We start from the raw sequence: 17,243 nt of genomic DNA on the forward strand, positions 1-17,243 counted from the left end.
GATCATAGGGGAAGGGAGGGAAAAATAAAACAAGAGGAAGTCAGAGAGGGAGACAAACCATAAGAGACTCTTAACTATAGGAAACAAACTGAGGGTTGCTGGAGGGGAGGCGGGTAGGGGGATAAGGTAACTGGGAGATGGGCATTAAGGAGGACACTTGATGTAATGAGCGCTAGCTGTTATATGCAACTGATGAATCACTAAATTCTACCTCTGAAACTAATAAATAAATAAACAAAATAAAAGAATATAAAGGTCTCTTTAAAGGAAACAGTTAAGTGAATATCCCATGGGCTTTAGGGGAAAAGTTTTCAGATGATCTTAAGGGTCTAAGAGGATGAAAGATATAACCTGATTTTTCAAACTATTTGTTTTACTGATGGAGCCTAACTGAAGAGTTTTAATCATATTCTAAATTATATTCCATATATGATATTAAGTATACCACTTCTGAAATCTGTTCTGATTTTTTCCCCTAGTACTTGGAGTGTACTTAATGTATGACTGCCGAGACTTCCTCCAAAAAAGATGATCAAAGTAATAATACTTTGTCTAGCACATCTTATAAATACCCCAAAATATTTTGTATATGGATTCTCATTGATTCTTGAAGCGTACTTAGGGAAATCTGGGTTGGCTGTGGAAGTTTAATTTATACTTTTACAAGTCAGTTAATTTTAGTGAAATAGATTCTATTCTTAATTTCTTGCTCCATCAGTTTTTTGTCATTCTGTCCTAAAGATTAGATTTTGGAGTCTCGTGTTAATGATTACTAGCAAGAACATTCTGCATTTCATCCTCACTTCTTAAAAAGAAATGCTTCATGACTCTTAAGAATTTTTCAAATAGCATTTACTAGTTGGGTTACCATGTTTAAATTAAAGAGTTTAACCGTCTTAAATAGAGGTAAAGTTGCAGGTAACTCTCGAAAGCTATTTCTTTTTATTTTTCCGTTAAGAGACTATTTCTCCACTTTCAAAACTCTATGCAAGAGGATCCTGGGAAGATAGCAACAACAGCATAATTCTTTAATCTCTCCAAATCCCCACATAAAAACAGAGCAATAGATAGCAAAGCTAAAAACTTATGGACAAGTTATGGAACTTGGTTGGATGACAGTGTGAATGTACCTAACACTACTGAACTATACACTTAAAAATGGTTACAGTGGTAAATTTAATGTAAATTGGTGGTAAATTTTACCACAACTTAAAAAAAAAAAAAAACTATGGACAACATTTAAAATATAACTACGGGAGAGGGTATTCCCATAAACACCAAAACATCAGTGGGCAAAGGCAAAGTACCAAAAGCCACAAGACCTGCATTGTATCATTGTCTATGCAGGAGAAAATACAGAGAAGCAATCGGAAGTATGGCAGATCTAAGAACAGAAGAACCCCAAAATAGACAATATATATTTACTAGAAAGAGTGAAGGGAAAATTTATGACCAACAGCTGAAACTAAGAAGGGTTTTGCTCAATCCCAATATAGAAGTGCAAGGGACCTGTGTAATAAGATCTGAAGGACTTAGAAGAGGATTGCTCAACCTCAGCACTATTGTCATTTTGGGCGAGATAATTCTTTGTTGTGGGGGCTGTCCTGTGCATTGTCAGATGTTTAGCAGCATCCTTGGCCTCTATCCACTAATTGCCAGTAGCACACACCTGGTTGTGACACTAAAAGTCTCTAGACGTTGCCAAATATCCCAGGGTGGAGAGAGAAGTGGTGCAAAGCCACCATAGTTGCAAACCAGCTGGGCTAGAGCCATCTAGTCCCTAATAACCCTCAAAACTGACCGGCAGTATGACCTTGCAGAACAGGGCCCACACTTCTGGGTGCAGGATCAAAATTGAGCAAGAGAAGGCCAAGATAAAAAGGAGGACCAGCGAATAAAGCCAATAAATCTCGGGAGGCAAACCACTATACTTCTTTTAACACTATATGAAAAAACTAGAAAGAGTTCCATGAAGTTAGAAAATTACCATGAACCACTCCTCAGGAAAACTCATTTCATGTAAAAATGAACAACAGCAAAGTATTGAGGTTAAATCCAATACAAAGTTAATAGATGAAGAGAAAATAAGCAGCAGAATAACACCTCTATAGATAATAAAAGCACAGCAGAAAGACATACCCACAGAATAGATCAAGACTGTAATCAGCTATTTCACAGTGTAATAAAAGACATTAGGAAAATGATATAAGACATGAAAACACTATGTAAGTCAGAATTTGAAAAACCCAGATATGAGATGACAAAACTCAGAAAAATATTAGAAATAAGAGGAGAAATCCCTTCAGAATGATTAAGCTAGAACAAGTAAACAAAGCAGATAATGCCAGAAGACAAATAGAAGGTGATAGAGGAAATGTTTTAAAGTCAAAAAAAAAAAAAAAAAAAAAAAGGATACGTGAGATAGCAACAAATATTGAAGATAGGTAAAAATCCAATATACAGATAATAGGAGTCTATGACAAAGCAAACCAAAGCAAAGGAATGGAACAAATGCTAATAACTATAACTCAAAATTATTTTCCTGTTCTAGTAAAAAAAAAAAAATGTAATTGTTTATTGAAAGAATACCCTATATCCTCTGAATACTGACCTGGAACAATCAACACCAAGATATATTCTAATAAAATTACTGGACCTTGAAGATAAAGGAAACAAATTCTTTAGTCAATCAACAAAAAAGTACATGTTATTTATACAGGAAATAAATTTATATTACTATCATACTTTTTGAAAGCAATATTTTGTGCTAGAGGAAAACAGAATAACATTTAAGACACTCAAAGAAAATGTAAGCGAAGGATTCTATAACTAGAGAAAATGACTTTGAAGTATGAAGGGCACAAACTGTTAACACGTAAGAAATCAAAATATTGTTCCCATGAGTCCTTACTGAGTAATGTACAGAACAAGCTTCAGACAAAATTACTAAAGAGACATTGATGGAGGGTGAACATGAAACATACAGTGACTCGGAGAGCTCTGAGTAAATAGGGGTTAAAATAGCATGCACTGGCTATATGCTCAGTCGGTGCAAATGCGGCACAAATATCTTCAAAAGTGGGAGGAGAATGGGAAGAGATATGCAAAAAGAATTTTAATTGTTCTCAGGGATAGTGAAGTGATAGTATTGCTAATCTAAGACTGCTACGTGTATAATGTGGAATAAAAGAAATGGGTGCGGGTTATTCTAATTCTATCATCTACTGTGTTCTTGAAAAGTAGGGTTCTTGATATGGAAGAATATAAACGTAAAATAGAAAAAGTTAAGTAAAAGACCTTGTAGTCCTGAATTTCAATTTTAATTAAGTTCCTTATTAAAAATAAAATTATATTCTAGTTCTGTCAACTAAAGAGGCCTAGAAATAATGACCAACTAGTGACAGTGAACAGCTCTATTCCTAGATAGTGTCTTGGAGTTCCATTTCCCTAAAAGAAATGAGGGCTTCTTGGAGAAATGTCTGATTCCAGATTTAGGACAGGAAATGTACAGATAAGCCTGGGCTAGTTTGACATACCAGATAGCAAACAACCTATCAAAGACTAGGAGATGTCAAAAAGACCCAAGAGAAAACTTGAAGATGTTCACACTTGACAAAAGATGGGACAGTTTTAACCTGAGAGAAAATAATTGTGACTGATTAAAGTCCAATAAATATATTTAAATCTATGAGTTCCTATTGCCATTAAAAAAAAAAAAACAAACCTATTTAGTTGCCTTCAGAAGATCACAGGGAATGAATTTATCATCTTGAGTACTAGTAAATAAAGTGAAAGCAGCACACATATACCCAACCTTTCTTGTATGAACTGTATCACATGTAAATTGGGTACAAAACAGTCAATAAGAGGATTGTGTTTTTTTTTTTTTTTAAGATTTATTTATTTATTTTAGAGAGCATGAGGGGAGGGGTGCAGAGGGAGAGAGAGAATCCTGAATCAGACTCCCCACTGAGCACAGAGCCCAATGCAGGGCTCAATCCCAGGATGCTGAGATCATGATCTGAGCCAAAATCAAGAGCCAGCCACTCAACCAACTGAGCCACCCAGGCACCCTGAGGATTGTTTCTTTATAAAAATATCCGAACAGAAGAAAATAAAAGATTGGATATAATCGTTTTGTAACACTCAGTAAATAAATGGACCTAGGCATTAATAATTAGCAGCTGCTAACATATCACCTTCTGTAATTTTGCCAAAGGGACTAAACGTGGTCTAATCAAACTTCTGGATCCAGCTGCCAATTTGTGGAATGTACAAAGGACAGACCAGTGTGTTGAACTACACTATGAGTGTCTAGTCAATCAAATCCATGTTTTGGGGGAAATTGCAGGTCAAATGCCCCACGTTCTAAAAGATGAATTGTGGGGGTATGGGGGAAAGGGGAGGTGGAGGAAAAAAAACCTGTAGATAAAAAGAGACTTTAGGGGCGCCTGGGTGGCACAGCGGTTAAGCGTCTGCCTTCGGCTCAGGGCGTGATCCCGGCGTTATGGGATCGAGCCCCACATCAGGCTCCTCCGCTATGAGCCTGCTTCTTCCTCTCCCACTCCCCCTGCTTGTGTTCCCTCTCTCGCTGGCTGTCTCTATCCTGTCGAATAAATAAATAAAAAATCTTTAAAAAAAAAAAAAGAGACTTTAAAAAAATTATAGTGAACAAAAGTAAGGGATGCACCCTTGGGTGGGAAAAACTATTAAAAAAACCCAAGGAGGCGATTACTGTAAAAATTAGGATAATGGTTACCCTGTGGGGAAGAAAGCATTGAGTTTAGAAAGGGACACATGGGAGGGCTTCCAGTGTGGCAGGCAAAGTTATTTTTCTTGGCCTGGGTGATGAGCTTTCCTTATAAAAACTCATTAAACTACACATTTGTTTTGTGTGGCTTTCTGAATCAATGTTTTATTTTACAGTTTAAAAAAATTATGCAAAGACTTCTGCTTCCAAGTAGAATGCAGTAAGTAGTGCCAGCCATCACTCCCACTGCAACAACTAGGAAAAACTGAGAGTACAAATATATTTTTTAAAACATCAGAAACATGTGGAAGTAACAAGGACTAGATAAACTAAAATTCCATTGAAGAAAGAGCCCATTTTTGTGAGCTGAGATCGTCAGGTGTTTTCTTCCCTGGGGATATTTGTCAAGTCTGAAGGCTTGAATATTGGACTTGACTTAGGCAAAGGGATTCTCCTGGAGGAGAGGTAAACCAGTAGAACTTTTAACAGTCATGCAGGTTGGCATTGACAGATTGGAATCTAGAACAATTCCAAACATGCTGCTGTGTTTCTCCATGAGATGTTTGCTGAGTGCTGGGGTAGCTCAAGAGACTAGGGAACTAGGGTGAGTGAAATCTCATGCAAACTGACAGTGCTTAGAAGATAAAGTCCTGCTGTAGGGAGGGGCCTGCGACAAATACAGGGTAGCTCTCATCCTTGAGACATTTGAAAATTGAGGTGGACTGATTCTAACAAAAACTCAATTCCTGATTGGACTGAGGTGATCAACATTTCACCCTCCCTGCCTAATACAGGAAAGAGTGAATCCACCACTGGCGGCCAAGAGGGGTGGCTGCAGGGGTGGTGCAGAAATGAGGAGATAATATCAACTTCAATTTCTAGGATTCCATTCCTTTATAATAATGTCCAGCTAAAATGAAAAATTGTGAAACGTCTGAAGAAACAAAAATGTGGCCAGTAGCTGAGAGAAAAAATAGACAATAGAAGCAGACTTATAAATGATCCACATTTAGGGGTGCCTGGGTGGCTCAGTCGGTAAAGTGTTGGACTCAATTTTAGCCCAGGTCACGATCTCAGGGTGGTGAGATCGAGCCCTGTGTAGGGCGCCATGCTCAGAAAGAAGTCAGCTTCAGATTTTCCCCCTTTCCCTCTCATTCCCCCCTCCCCGCGACTTGCATATGCTCACTCCCTCTCCCTCAAATAAATAAGTCATTTAAAAAAATAAAATAATAAATGATCTACATTTAGAGTTAACAGAAAAAAACTTTAAGTATAATGAATACATTAAATAAAATAGAGGAAAAGATTAAAAATGAATAAAAGGTTGGAGAATTTTAATATAGAATTGGAATCTAAAACTAAGATGTACATTCTACAACTGAAAAATATAATATCTAAAATTAAGAACTCATTGAAATGAGATTAACTAGACACAGTAAAAGTAGCCCAGACACAACCGAAGACTGAGTTAATGAACTCAAAGAGATTAATAGAAACTATCCAAACAGAGGGAGAACAGAGAAAACAGAATGGAAAGAACAGACTGTAAGAGACTCATGGGACACAAACAGTCCAACATACATATAATTGGAATCCCAGAAGGAAAGTAGAGTGAGATAAGAGCAGAAGCAGTATTTGCAAATAGAATTTTTGGCTGAGAATTTTCCAAAAGGGATGAAAGATAAATTTTATTCAAAGTGCATTTACCAGGGCACCTGGGTGGCTCAGTCAGTTAAGCATCTGCCTTCGGCTTAGGTCATGATCCCCAGGTCCTGGGATCAAGCCCCACATCAGGCTCCCTGCTCAGCAGAGAGCCTGCTTCTCCCTCTCCCTCTGCCCTTCCACTTCCTCCTGCTTGTGTGCACTCTTTGTCTCTCTCTCAAATAAAGAAATAAAATCTTAAAAAAAAAAATGCATGAATCTCAGGAAACCACCACTGACTAACCACAACCTTTCTCCAGGGCCTCCATTCTCCAGTATTTATATTTATGCTGCTTTCATCTGTATTAGTTACCACATTCTCAGAATCTGTTTGGAGGTTTTTCCTTAAGAACATGCTCCATCTACCTCACTTGCTTCTTAAGAGCAAGGTATCATTTATTTTATATTTCCTGCAATATTGACAGAGTTTTCTGACAGCATTTAATAGACTAACAGAATTTCCCACCCAGGCAATAAAATGCCAGCCCTATTCCAAGTGATTTTTGTCCTATTTCTGAACACTAGTAATTTATCAATCAGGACTCAGTAAAGAAAACAGAAGCCACACCAGTTATTTTAGTAGAGAGAATTTAATATTCAAAAATTGGCTAGCAGCTATTGAAGGGCTGAAAAAAATGAAAAGAGGACACTGAAGTCACTGTAGGAACCCAGATCTGGGAGCACAGAGATCAGATTTATGGGAGCCTAGAAGCCTCAAGGAGAGATCCCACAGAGCTTGAACCACCAGCACCTGAGGGGCGGTGCTCTGAACAGCTGTGACATACCTCCATGAAGGGTCCTCTTCCTGGCTCATTTTAGAGGATTGTAGTTTCCAAAGGTGATAACAGTACCTGTCATTTCACACACTCGGTATCGTTTGTCTTTGACACTCTTCTTATTGAAATGTGGGGTTTACATTTTCTCCTCTTGATTCTGGGCTGCCTTACAAGAACAGCCAAAGTGGCCCTATGTATGTGACTTTTGAGGCTAGGTCGTAAAAGATACATCTTTTTCTTGGATCTCTTGGGGCACCTTTGAAGCCTTGAACTGTCCGAGGTTGCCATGCTGAGAGGTCTGCACAGAGAGACCCTGAGGCTACTTGGAGAGATGCCCAGCCAGCAGCCCGTTGCTTTAGCGCTCTGCTCTTCCAGCCCCAGCCACAATTTGATAGCAACCACCTGAGACACTGAGCCAGAACTTCTATGTGAGGCCCTTCCCAAATTCCTGACCCATGGAAACAGGAAAGTTAGTAAAATCATCTTAAGTCACTGAGTTTTGGGGTGATTTATACAGCTGCGGATAATTGGAGCCCTGGTACTCTTACCTCAGGAGCTCAGAGGAGGTGCCTCACAGAGCCGTGACTAAGACCTCCAAGAAGCACAACAAGGCTAGTTTTGGATGTGCCAGAAAAAGTCTAGGAACTGAACTGGTCAGAGTGAAAGGGCCATTGCTGAGACGACACTAACAGGATTGGCAAGCAAACGAAACGAGTCTGTCCCTTCTCCCCTGGACTTAGGATTAGCTCCCCAGCAGCTAATCCTTCCTCTTGGCAGAATCTGACAGAGAGCCAGCTTGGCAAAGGAGAAATTTTGTTTTCAGAGTTCCAGCCCCAGCATCACAAGTCAGAGTATAGAAAACAGCTTAATAACTGACACGGGCACAAATTCTAACACTTTTTTTCCTAGTAACTAAGTAAAATATGTTAGATTCTCACTGTACATTTTGACCATAGCAAGTGTACGTATCTAACATATCTTTAGCATGATTTCACACCTTATGAAAAAGGCCTCACTTCATAAAAACAGGCATGCAGTCTTTGGTTTCTCTTTCACCGCAGGTATGATCCAAAGGAAAACAAATGGACTCGGGTGGCTTCTATGAGCACCAGAAGACTAGGCGTGGCCGTGGCTGTGTTAGGAGGGTTCTTATATGCTGTGGGTGGCTCTGATGGGACATCTCCACTCAACACAGGTTAGTCCCTTCCAAGGTCAGTCTGGTTCCCCCAAAGCAGCACATTCCTCAAGAGAGTCCCCCTACAGAAAAGTATAAAAATTATACTTTCAATTTTATATTATTATCCTATAATTTTAAATCATAAATATAAATTGTAAAATTAAAATAATTTATATAATATTTATGTAAATAATATAGTTATTTGTAATAATCTAAATAATTGGAAATTATTTTCCCCTTAGGAGAGTACAACTCCCAGTTCCTCCTCAGCTCCCTCTACAGCCATATTCTTCTAGCGTCTTTCCAAAATACTTCTCCCTCCTCTTTATAAGATTCTAGGAATTTATAATGAATAAAAGAACTATTTTCCTAATACGATTATTTCTCTGCCTCACCCCAACCATCTCTCCTTAAAAAAACCAAAACCAAAAAAAAGACAAAACCTATATTGTAATCTAAGAATAAATAAAAAGTCACAGCTATACGCTGGTTTATGTGTTAGTCCTTTCTGTTGGGAGATACTGGATGTTTCTGCCTAAGGACATTGTTAGTGTGGCCTCTGCATCAGATTCACAGTCACATATCTTGTCTTCTGCGTAGAATGCAGTAGGAATACAGGCAAAGGGAATACAAGAGTACGGAAGTTGTCTGATTGTAACAATCAGTTACTCGTATGGAATGGTGCCTACAGATCCTATAGGGCACCTGGCTGGCTCAGTCAGTTAAGCATCTGTCTTTGGCTCAAGTTATGATCCCAGGGTCCTGGGATCGAGCCCCACATCGGGCTCCCTGCTCAGCAAGGAGCCTTCTTCTCCCTCTCCCTCTGCTGCTCCCCCTACTTGTGCTTTCTCTGTCAAATAAATAAATAAAATCTTTATTTAAAAAAAATAAAGGTAAGGCCACAAGTCATATAGTCAGAACTAGAACTAAGGTACCTTAACTCCAGCATGTGGCCTTTCCACCGTACCGTAGGCCCTGATGAGATTATAGTGGTTTTGCCCAAATGTATACAAGTCCTTCTCAGAAGCAAAAACAGATTGTGTAGTGAAAATATGTGTTATCACAAAGTTTTAATGGATACGAGGAAAAACTAGAGGTAAGAAGAAGTGGTTGAATAGTCACTTACTGTTTTTTTCCCCCTGCAGTGGAGCGCTACAATCCTCAGGAAAACAGATGGCACACCATAGCTCCTATGGGGACCCGGAGGAAACACCTAGGCTGTGCAGTGTATCAGGACATGATCTATGCCGTAGGAGGTAGAGATGACACTACAGAGCTTAGCAGTGCTGAGAGATACAACCCCAGAACTAACCAGTGGTCTCCGGTGGTGGCTATGACATCCCGTCGTAGCGGAGTAAGTGCCCAGCTACTGAAAACTTTGGGAAAAAGCACCAAGACAGGGCTGTGCAGGAGAGCTCTGATCTGTAAAATACTGGCACAGTAAGGAGGTGCACTGTTTAGGCAAAACAACCCCTGCTACTTTTGTACTGGAAAAAAATTAATTTCTTGTAATTGCTGTTATCTCAAGTAGTTAAATATCTTATAGTCAGTCATATCCTTAATAATAGAATTATTTTTGTGATTTATCTCTCATCAGTTGTTTCCCTGAAAGACATTACCCTCTCATCCACTCCCTTATCTAACTTCACCCATATTCATCCCTCTCAATTAGAGCTAAATTTTCCTAATGAATGTTCCTAGGTAATATTCTAAGTAGTCGGCACACCAGTACAAATGTTTAGGCAGAAACACATCTGGCCCCACCACCAGTCTCCACAAACTGGTTTGAGTAGTCTAGACCTGGTCAGGCTGACTTATGTCATGTTCTAGACCATGGATGACATGTGACTACAAGAGACTTCCAGGGTGGAGTTTAGCATGCATCCATGCTAGGACATTTGGTTCAGAGTGAAATGTAACCCATAAGCCACTGATGGTGTTAGGAGTGCATCGATGTAGGACAACAAGTGGGAGGATGCAGCAGTAGCTAAGACTCCATAATCTAAGGATAAAAGGGAGTGAGTTCTGGTTTGCACAAATGTCGCTGGGAGGCATCAGCAAGTCAAAACATTCCCATATCTATGATTCTTTATTACTGGTGAGTAATAAACAGCTTCTAGATCACATTCCAGTTTTCACTGCTACATTCTGATTATTTAGCAAATATTTATTAAGTGCTTACTCTGTGCTAGGAAAGCAAGAGTAAGTACAACTCCACAGGAGCTCCCAAGTTAGTGAAGGAAATGGAAATGTTTACAGCTAACCATTAAAAAAAAAAATCTTGTTGCAGCATGTGCATTATAAGAGAACATGGGAAAGGATGTCTAATGTGTTTGGGGGCAGTGAAGAGACTTACCAGAGAAAGTCGCACATAAGCTAGGCCATGAAAGAAAAATAAGATTTTCTAGAAAAGGGAAAGAAAACACCAGCCGGGGAACAACATGTGCTAAGTATGGAGGCGTGAAAAACATGGTCTTTTCTGGGACTAGCAGTTAAATCACTATTCTTGCAGCGTCAGGTACATAAGGAGGTGAGGCTAAAACATGGGCTAGTATGGATTTCTGGAGGGCCCGAATGACACAATAGGGACTTTCAACTTACCCTTAGGCGGTAGAGAGGCTTTAGAAGGTTTTTAGAGGAAAGTGACAGCATGATTAGATCTGTATTTTAAACAGAATTTTAGTGGCAGTTTAGATAGTGGGTTAGAATAGGCAAATACCAAAAGAAGGGAGAGCAGTTTGGAAGTTCTTGCCCACTCCCAGTGACGCTTTTCCAAAAATTTAAGAAATTTATGTTTTTGACTCTGTATTAATATTCTAACTGAATATATAATTTTGTTGTTCCCACAATGTAGAATATTTTTGTCATTACTGTTTTCTCTGTGTTCAAGTAAACCAGAATGTAAGGTCATAAAGAATTATCTTTTATTAAAAAGGTTTATCTAGAAACTAGTCCAGATTTTCCCAGTGATTCTCTGGCTTCTTCAGCAGCTACTGTGTTTTGGTCCTGTAGGTTGGCCTGGCAGTAGTGAATGGACAGCTCATGGCTGTAGGAGGCTTCGATGGCACAACGTACTTGAAGACCATTGAAGTTTTTGATCCTGATGCCAATACATGGAGGTAACCTTTTTTTTTTTTAATGATTTTTTATTATATTATGTTAGTCACCATACAGTACATCCCCGGTTTCCGATGTAAGGCTCGATGATTCATTAGTTGTGTATAACACCCAGTGCACCATGCAATACGTGCCTCATGGAGGTAACCTTTAAGCTACATTGCAGATCACTCATTGCTAACTTGAAAATCACGGCATAAGGTCACCCGTGACCATCAAAATGGGGATGGTCAGTACATTGAGAAGTGCTCTTGCAGTACTCGTAAGAGAGCTCCAAGTTACCCGTATTTGATGGCTTATTGTGACTTCATTGCTCTAAAGCGGCTGACATTTTACAACATCTCCTCTTTGGTAACTGTTCAGTTTTATAATAGAGATGGAAAACACAGAAAAAAAAATCTCCTCTCTAGCCCCATCTTGTTCAGCTGAGGTAAGTAAGGCTCTGAGAAATAAAATGAAGCAAGTTAGTGATAGAATTAGAACTTAGATCTCTTGCTTCTAATCTGTCACAATTTTGGGGGGTTTGGGGGGACAGCTTTATATGCAGGAAAAAATAAATTGCAGTTACTTTAAAAAAATTTTTTTTAAATTTTATTTATTTGAGAGAGAGAACACGAGTGGGGTAGGGGGCAGAGGGAGAAGCAGACTCCCTGCTGAGCAGGGAGCCCAGTGGAGGGCTCGATCCTGGGAGTCCAGGGTCATGACCTGAGCCGAAGGCAGACACTTAACCGACTGAGCCACCCAGGCACCTGTTACTTTTTTAAAAAATAACAGTTTATTTCATTTTAAAACTGACTGTTTTCCTTAAGCTTTTAAAATCTATTTAAATATATTATTATTCTATTTTAAAGTCTAAGGGCGCCTAGGTGGCTCAGTTGGTTAAGTGTCCTATTCTTGGTCTCAGCTCAGGTCTTGATCTAGGGTCATAAGTTTAAGCCCAATAAACAAAAAAAAACTAACAAAAAAACTATTAAATTTTAACATCACTTTTAGGAAGGAATCTACCTCTTATTTAAGAGGTTTAACTATGTTAAACTGTATTTATAGGTTTAATTTTACTTTGCTTTTAAATCCTTGTCTTAACAATCTCAACAAATATTTCCTAAGTACTTAAGTGGTTCTTATAAATTCACGTAAATCATGTGACTTGTGCTTTTATTAAATTCAAAAACTGGGGTACCTGGGTGGCTCCGTCAGCTCTGTCAATCACAATACTAAAGTCAGACACTGGACACTTCCGGCTTCTGCTGCATCACATTTTCACAGCCTTGTTAATTAAGATGGTTGAGTGTTCCAGACCTCAGGGCTACAACAGTGAACAAAAAATTCCCTGCTCTCCTGGAGCTGACGTTCTCGTAAGGAGACTAACAGTACCTTGTCAGGGGGTAGAAGCGCTGTGGTGAAGAGCCAAAGGGGGTTGGGGGTGTCCCGGGAGGAGTTTCTTTTTAAAATGTGGCCTAGGAAGGCCTCACTGCAAAGGTAACATTTTAGCAAAACCTATTAATAGAGGTAAGGGAAAGATAGACAATGGGAGGATTTCCTGAAGAGGAGCCTCCCACTTGTGGCATATTTTCTTGCATATTCAACTTTCTATGTTCAGTGGGAATCTGGAAAGATCGCCAGATTTACTTCTGCTACTTAATCACCATGATGCTACCTAAGGACCTCTTTCTCAGTAACTGTCACTAAATAGAATTAGTAATATGTGACCGAATAATATTTATGAAATTCTTAAGGATCATCTGTTGAGAATTACAATCTAAATTTTTGTAGTTACATATCCCAGACTTAGAACCAGTTTTACCTTAGAGCTGACAGAGGATCTAATATGCTTTTCCATGTAGATCTTTAACTTTGAAGATGCTGTTGTTCACAGGTCAGAAACGAGAGGCTGACTTTATTTACTCACATCCAGATTTGTTCCACAAAGGAGGAGTCCTGCAAGAATACATATAAGACAAAAGGATAAAACTAAGTTATCAATGTTTAGGCAGAGGGAAACGTGAGTAGGAAAATAAGATAGCCGTGGTCAAAACTAGACAAAAATGTAGACTATGATTCTGTGTAATTTTTAGAAGTCAGTTTAGGTGTAGTTTTGTGTTTTTTGTTTTTTGTTTTGTTTTTTTTTAAGATTTTATTTATTTATTTGACAGAGAGAGACAGCCAGCGAGAGAGGGAACACAAGCAGGGGGAGTGGGAGAGGAAGAAGCAGGCTTCCAACGGAGGAGCCTGATGTGGGGCTTGAACCCAGAACACTGGGATCGCGCCCTGAGCCGAAGGCAGATGCTTAACCACTGCACTACCCAGGCTCCCCTAGGTGTAGTTTTGAAGTCGTGATGCAAAATGTGGATACAATGCTCTCTTATTCTTGAAACAGTATCCTAGAAATGAGATCTTTTCACCCAATGTCTGAAATAGTTCTGCTACTTGCCAGTGCTCAATTCCAGGTCCTAATCTTTGGAAGAGAGATGTGTGACTCTAAAAACATTAGTTATGATAGAAAACATGTGTTTCATTAGCATCTAAATTATAGAAGAAACAGTGCTTTTTCCACTTTGAAATCTGATTTTGTTTCTTTCTTTGCAGGTTATATGGTGGGATGAATTACCGTCGGCTAGGGGGCGGTGTAGGAGTTATTAAAATGACACATTGTGAATCGCACATATGGTGAACGTCTAGAAGACAGTCGTGTACGTGCTCCGCTGTATTCTGGAGAGCTTTGACTTTGGAGCTTTGTATAGCTCGAGAAGACATTAGAACAAATTTTATTCTTTGCCGGTGCCTCAACATATGGAAATACAAATACAATGAAAGTACTTCAACTGCAAGATGCCACCTTTGCACAAAAATTTTCAATTCTGTGCAGAATATTTATTTTTGGTTTTAATTTATCATGGATTTTTTGTTGGGTTTTTTGTCGTTGTTTCGTTTTGTTTTGCTTTGGATTTAGCCTTTCTCCCACTAAAAAAGGAAAAAAAAGGAAAAGAAAAAAGATAAAAATTCCAAGCAGTAAAAGTTTATTTTTAAGATATTAAGTTTGAAAATACTAATAAAGGGGGAAGGGCTCTACATGAGGTAGTTGTTATTCTAGGCACTCCATCCACGTGACTCCACTACTCGGAAGGACCACCAGTGACACAGATAGGCAAGCAGGGTGTGTTGTTTAGCCGTCATGCTTGCACTAAGCACCAGAAGACTTGAAAATCTAAAAAACAAAACAAAAAGGAAACACTCATCTTAAATAGTACAATTCAAAAGGAATATTAAGTAGATAAAACCGGGACTCAGACACTAAAGTTTTCATCAGTGCAAGTTTGCATCTTGTTTCCTTCCATATGAACTTGTTTTCCACGATATTTAAAGTTTTTCATAATATTTTCCTAGAATTTCTGCTAGCTCTAGAGCTCTGCTCAGTGCCTCTATAAAAACAGTCTACAGTTCCTATATGCTGTCTTGAGAATCCTCCAATAGAATCATGTGCTACTCTGCAACAAAGTTTTTGCTCAGAAATATTGCTGACTGAAACAACCTTCCTTCTTGTTTCCTTACTGCTACTAAGGACCAGCAGGGAGAAACGTCCTCTCCCCAGGAGTGAATACTGTTATGCAGTTTACACTTGACGCTCAGGCCTGCTGAAGCTGAGGCTTACCTGTAATCACAGCCTCCAAGGGAATGAATTCTTCAGTTCATGTAATAGTACACGCTAATGAGTGTAAAATTGAGGCATTTTATTAATAAAATCTTGGTTCTTTTATACAAACTATCATTATCCTCATTCTGTAAAGCCACTGTTCCTACTCTCAAATTGCACTTTCTGGTGAAAAGTTAAAATTTTTAAGGAAAAAAATGATACAAATTTCAGTGGTCAGCATTTTGTCATTGTGTTCATAGACCAATTTTTTTCAATGTATTTTTCAGGAAAATCTTTGAATAAGACTTTAACCGCAACCAAAAGGAATAATCTTCTCCTTCTCCCCCCCCCCCCCACTACAAAAATGTTTGGCAACTTTTGTGTTTACATTTAAAGATCATTTGCACCTTTACAAGGAAAAAAAATAAGTATTTGGTAAACAATTGTTTACATGTATCATTTATGCTTTTTTCTAGCATGTATAACTTTTTTAAATAAAGGTAGTACTTACCATAAAAAAAAATTTTGGTTAATGTTTTTTAGTGCTTGTGTCTTTGCTGTTTAGTTTCTATGTCATTTATATTTCTTTCATGTAAAGTTGTAACTACTTTCAACCTGAAGGAATAAAGGGATTGCCAGTTAGAATTATGAACTTTTATTATATATATAATATTACCTAACCTCTAAACTTATTTTCTGGTGTAGCACTTAGAACTATACAATTTTGAGCTTGAAGGACTCTTAACAATCATCTGGTCCAAACCCACCTATTTCTCTACTTTAAGCCTGAAAACCAAAGATGTCCTTCCTAAGAGTAAATATAGTCAATGATAGGACCAACATTAAAAATCCGTTCCCCACTCCATTTCTCTTTCTGTGCCACCCTGCCACTCCACCCCCCATTTGAAACATGGCCTAGAATATACTAACAGACTTTAAGTAAATCTGGTATGTAACATTTAAAAAATATAAACTTTGAGATCCTTATGGTACTGTGTCATTAAGTCAGTCTTTAAGACAAAACTCACTTATTTCCCAAGATTCTACCATTGCATATATTTTAAGAAAAATAAGAACAGGAACAAAATTCTAAGGATTAGACTCTCCGTAAGTAGGAAAGTTCCCAGTAGGAGCAATTCATATGGCAGTGATTCAAGAGCAGAGACCCAGGAACTACAGTACCACCCAAGTGTTCATTGGCGCCTAAAGGGTTATTTTTTCCTTCCACTGAAAATGATCCAGTTTTATTACTGAGAAAATATACTTATTACATAAATGTCATTGCTGTAAAAGAATATTTGCATAGTGATTTCCACAACTGTGAAGTGAGCTCAGAGTTGGGTTGGGTTGGCGGTCCTCTTCATTTTATAAATAAGTAAATTGAAGCTTAGAAAGTTAGAAGGACATGGTAGAAACTGAACCTCATATCCACATCCCAATTCCAAATCCATTCATTGTTCTCTATACTACTCTCCAGCTTAGGGGACAGCAGTTTACCCTATGTCCTCCCCTCTTATGGATCCAAGAAGAGTTGTTGATTTTTCCATCTCTTCAACTTTTTACTTGTTAGGACACAGTGGCTATCCTTGTATGAGGAACCAGAAACTGGAAGTGAGATGTATAGTTTTAAGTAGAAAAATATATAAATCATGAATTATCTCAATAGTTGCAGAGAAGTAATTTGACAGGATCCAACATCCAAAAATCATCAACAAATTAGGAAGAGAATTGCTTTAACCTGACAAAGGACATGTATGAGAAACCTACAGCTAACATCATATTTAATAGTGAACTACACACTTTCCCACTAAGATCAGGAACAATATAAAACTACATTCTTACCACTTTTACCTGCCACTGTGGTGGAAATTCTAGCCAAGGCAATTTGGCAAAAAAAAGAAAAGGCATCCAGACTGAAATTAAGTAAAACTCTTTATTCACAAATGACATTAGTCTTGCATACAGAAAATCCTAAGGAATTCAATGAAAAAACTAGAATAAACAAGTTCAGCAAGATCACAGGATACGAGAGCAATATATACTCACAACAAACAATCCAAAAATGAAATTAACAATTCCAAATGTATAAAA

At 38.3% G+C, this 17,243-nt stretch overlaps 1 protein-coding gene across 1 annotated transcript in view; it reads left to right on the top strand.

The window, feature by feature from the left end:
* Positions 1 to 15,675, top strand: part of KLHL20 (kelch like family member 20) — a 59,796-nt gene extending 44,121 nt beyond the window's left edge. Inside the window, exons 9-12 of the mRNA XM_057315471.1 lie at positions 8,289 to 8,422; positions 9,550 to 9,758; positions 11,417 to 11,523; positions 14,108 to 15,675. Of these exons, the coding sequence (XP_057171454.1) occupies positions 8,289 to 8,422; positions 9,550 to 9,758; positions 11,417 to 11,523; positions 14,108 to 14,192 (535 nt within the window). The 3' untranslated portion in view covers positions 14,193 to 15,675. The remainder of the gene's footprint in view (positions 1 to 8,288; positions 8,423 to 9,549; positions 9,759 to 11,416; positions 11,524 to 14,107) is intronic.
* The last annotated feature ends 1,568 nt before the right edge of the window (positions 15,676 to 17,243 follow it).

Source organism: Ursus arctos, unplaced genomic scaffold (assembly GCF_023065955.2).
Source record: "Ursus arctos isolate Adak ecotype North America unplaced genomic scaffold, UrsArc2.0 scaffold_2, whole genome shotgun sequence".
Lineage (NCBI taxonomy): Eukaryota > Metazoa > Chordata > Mammalia > Carnivora > Ursidae > Ursus > Ursus arctos.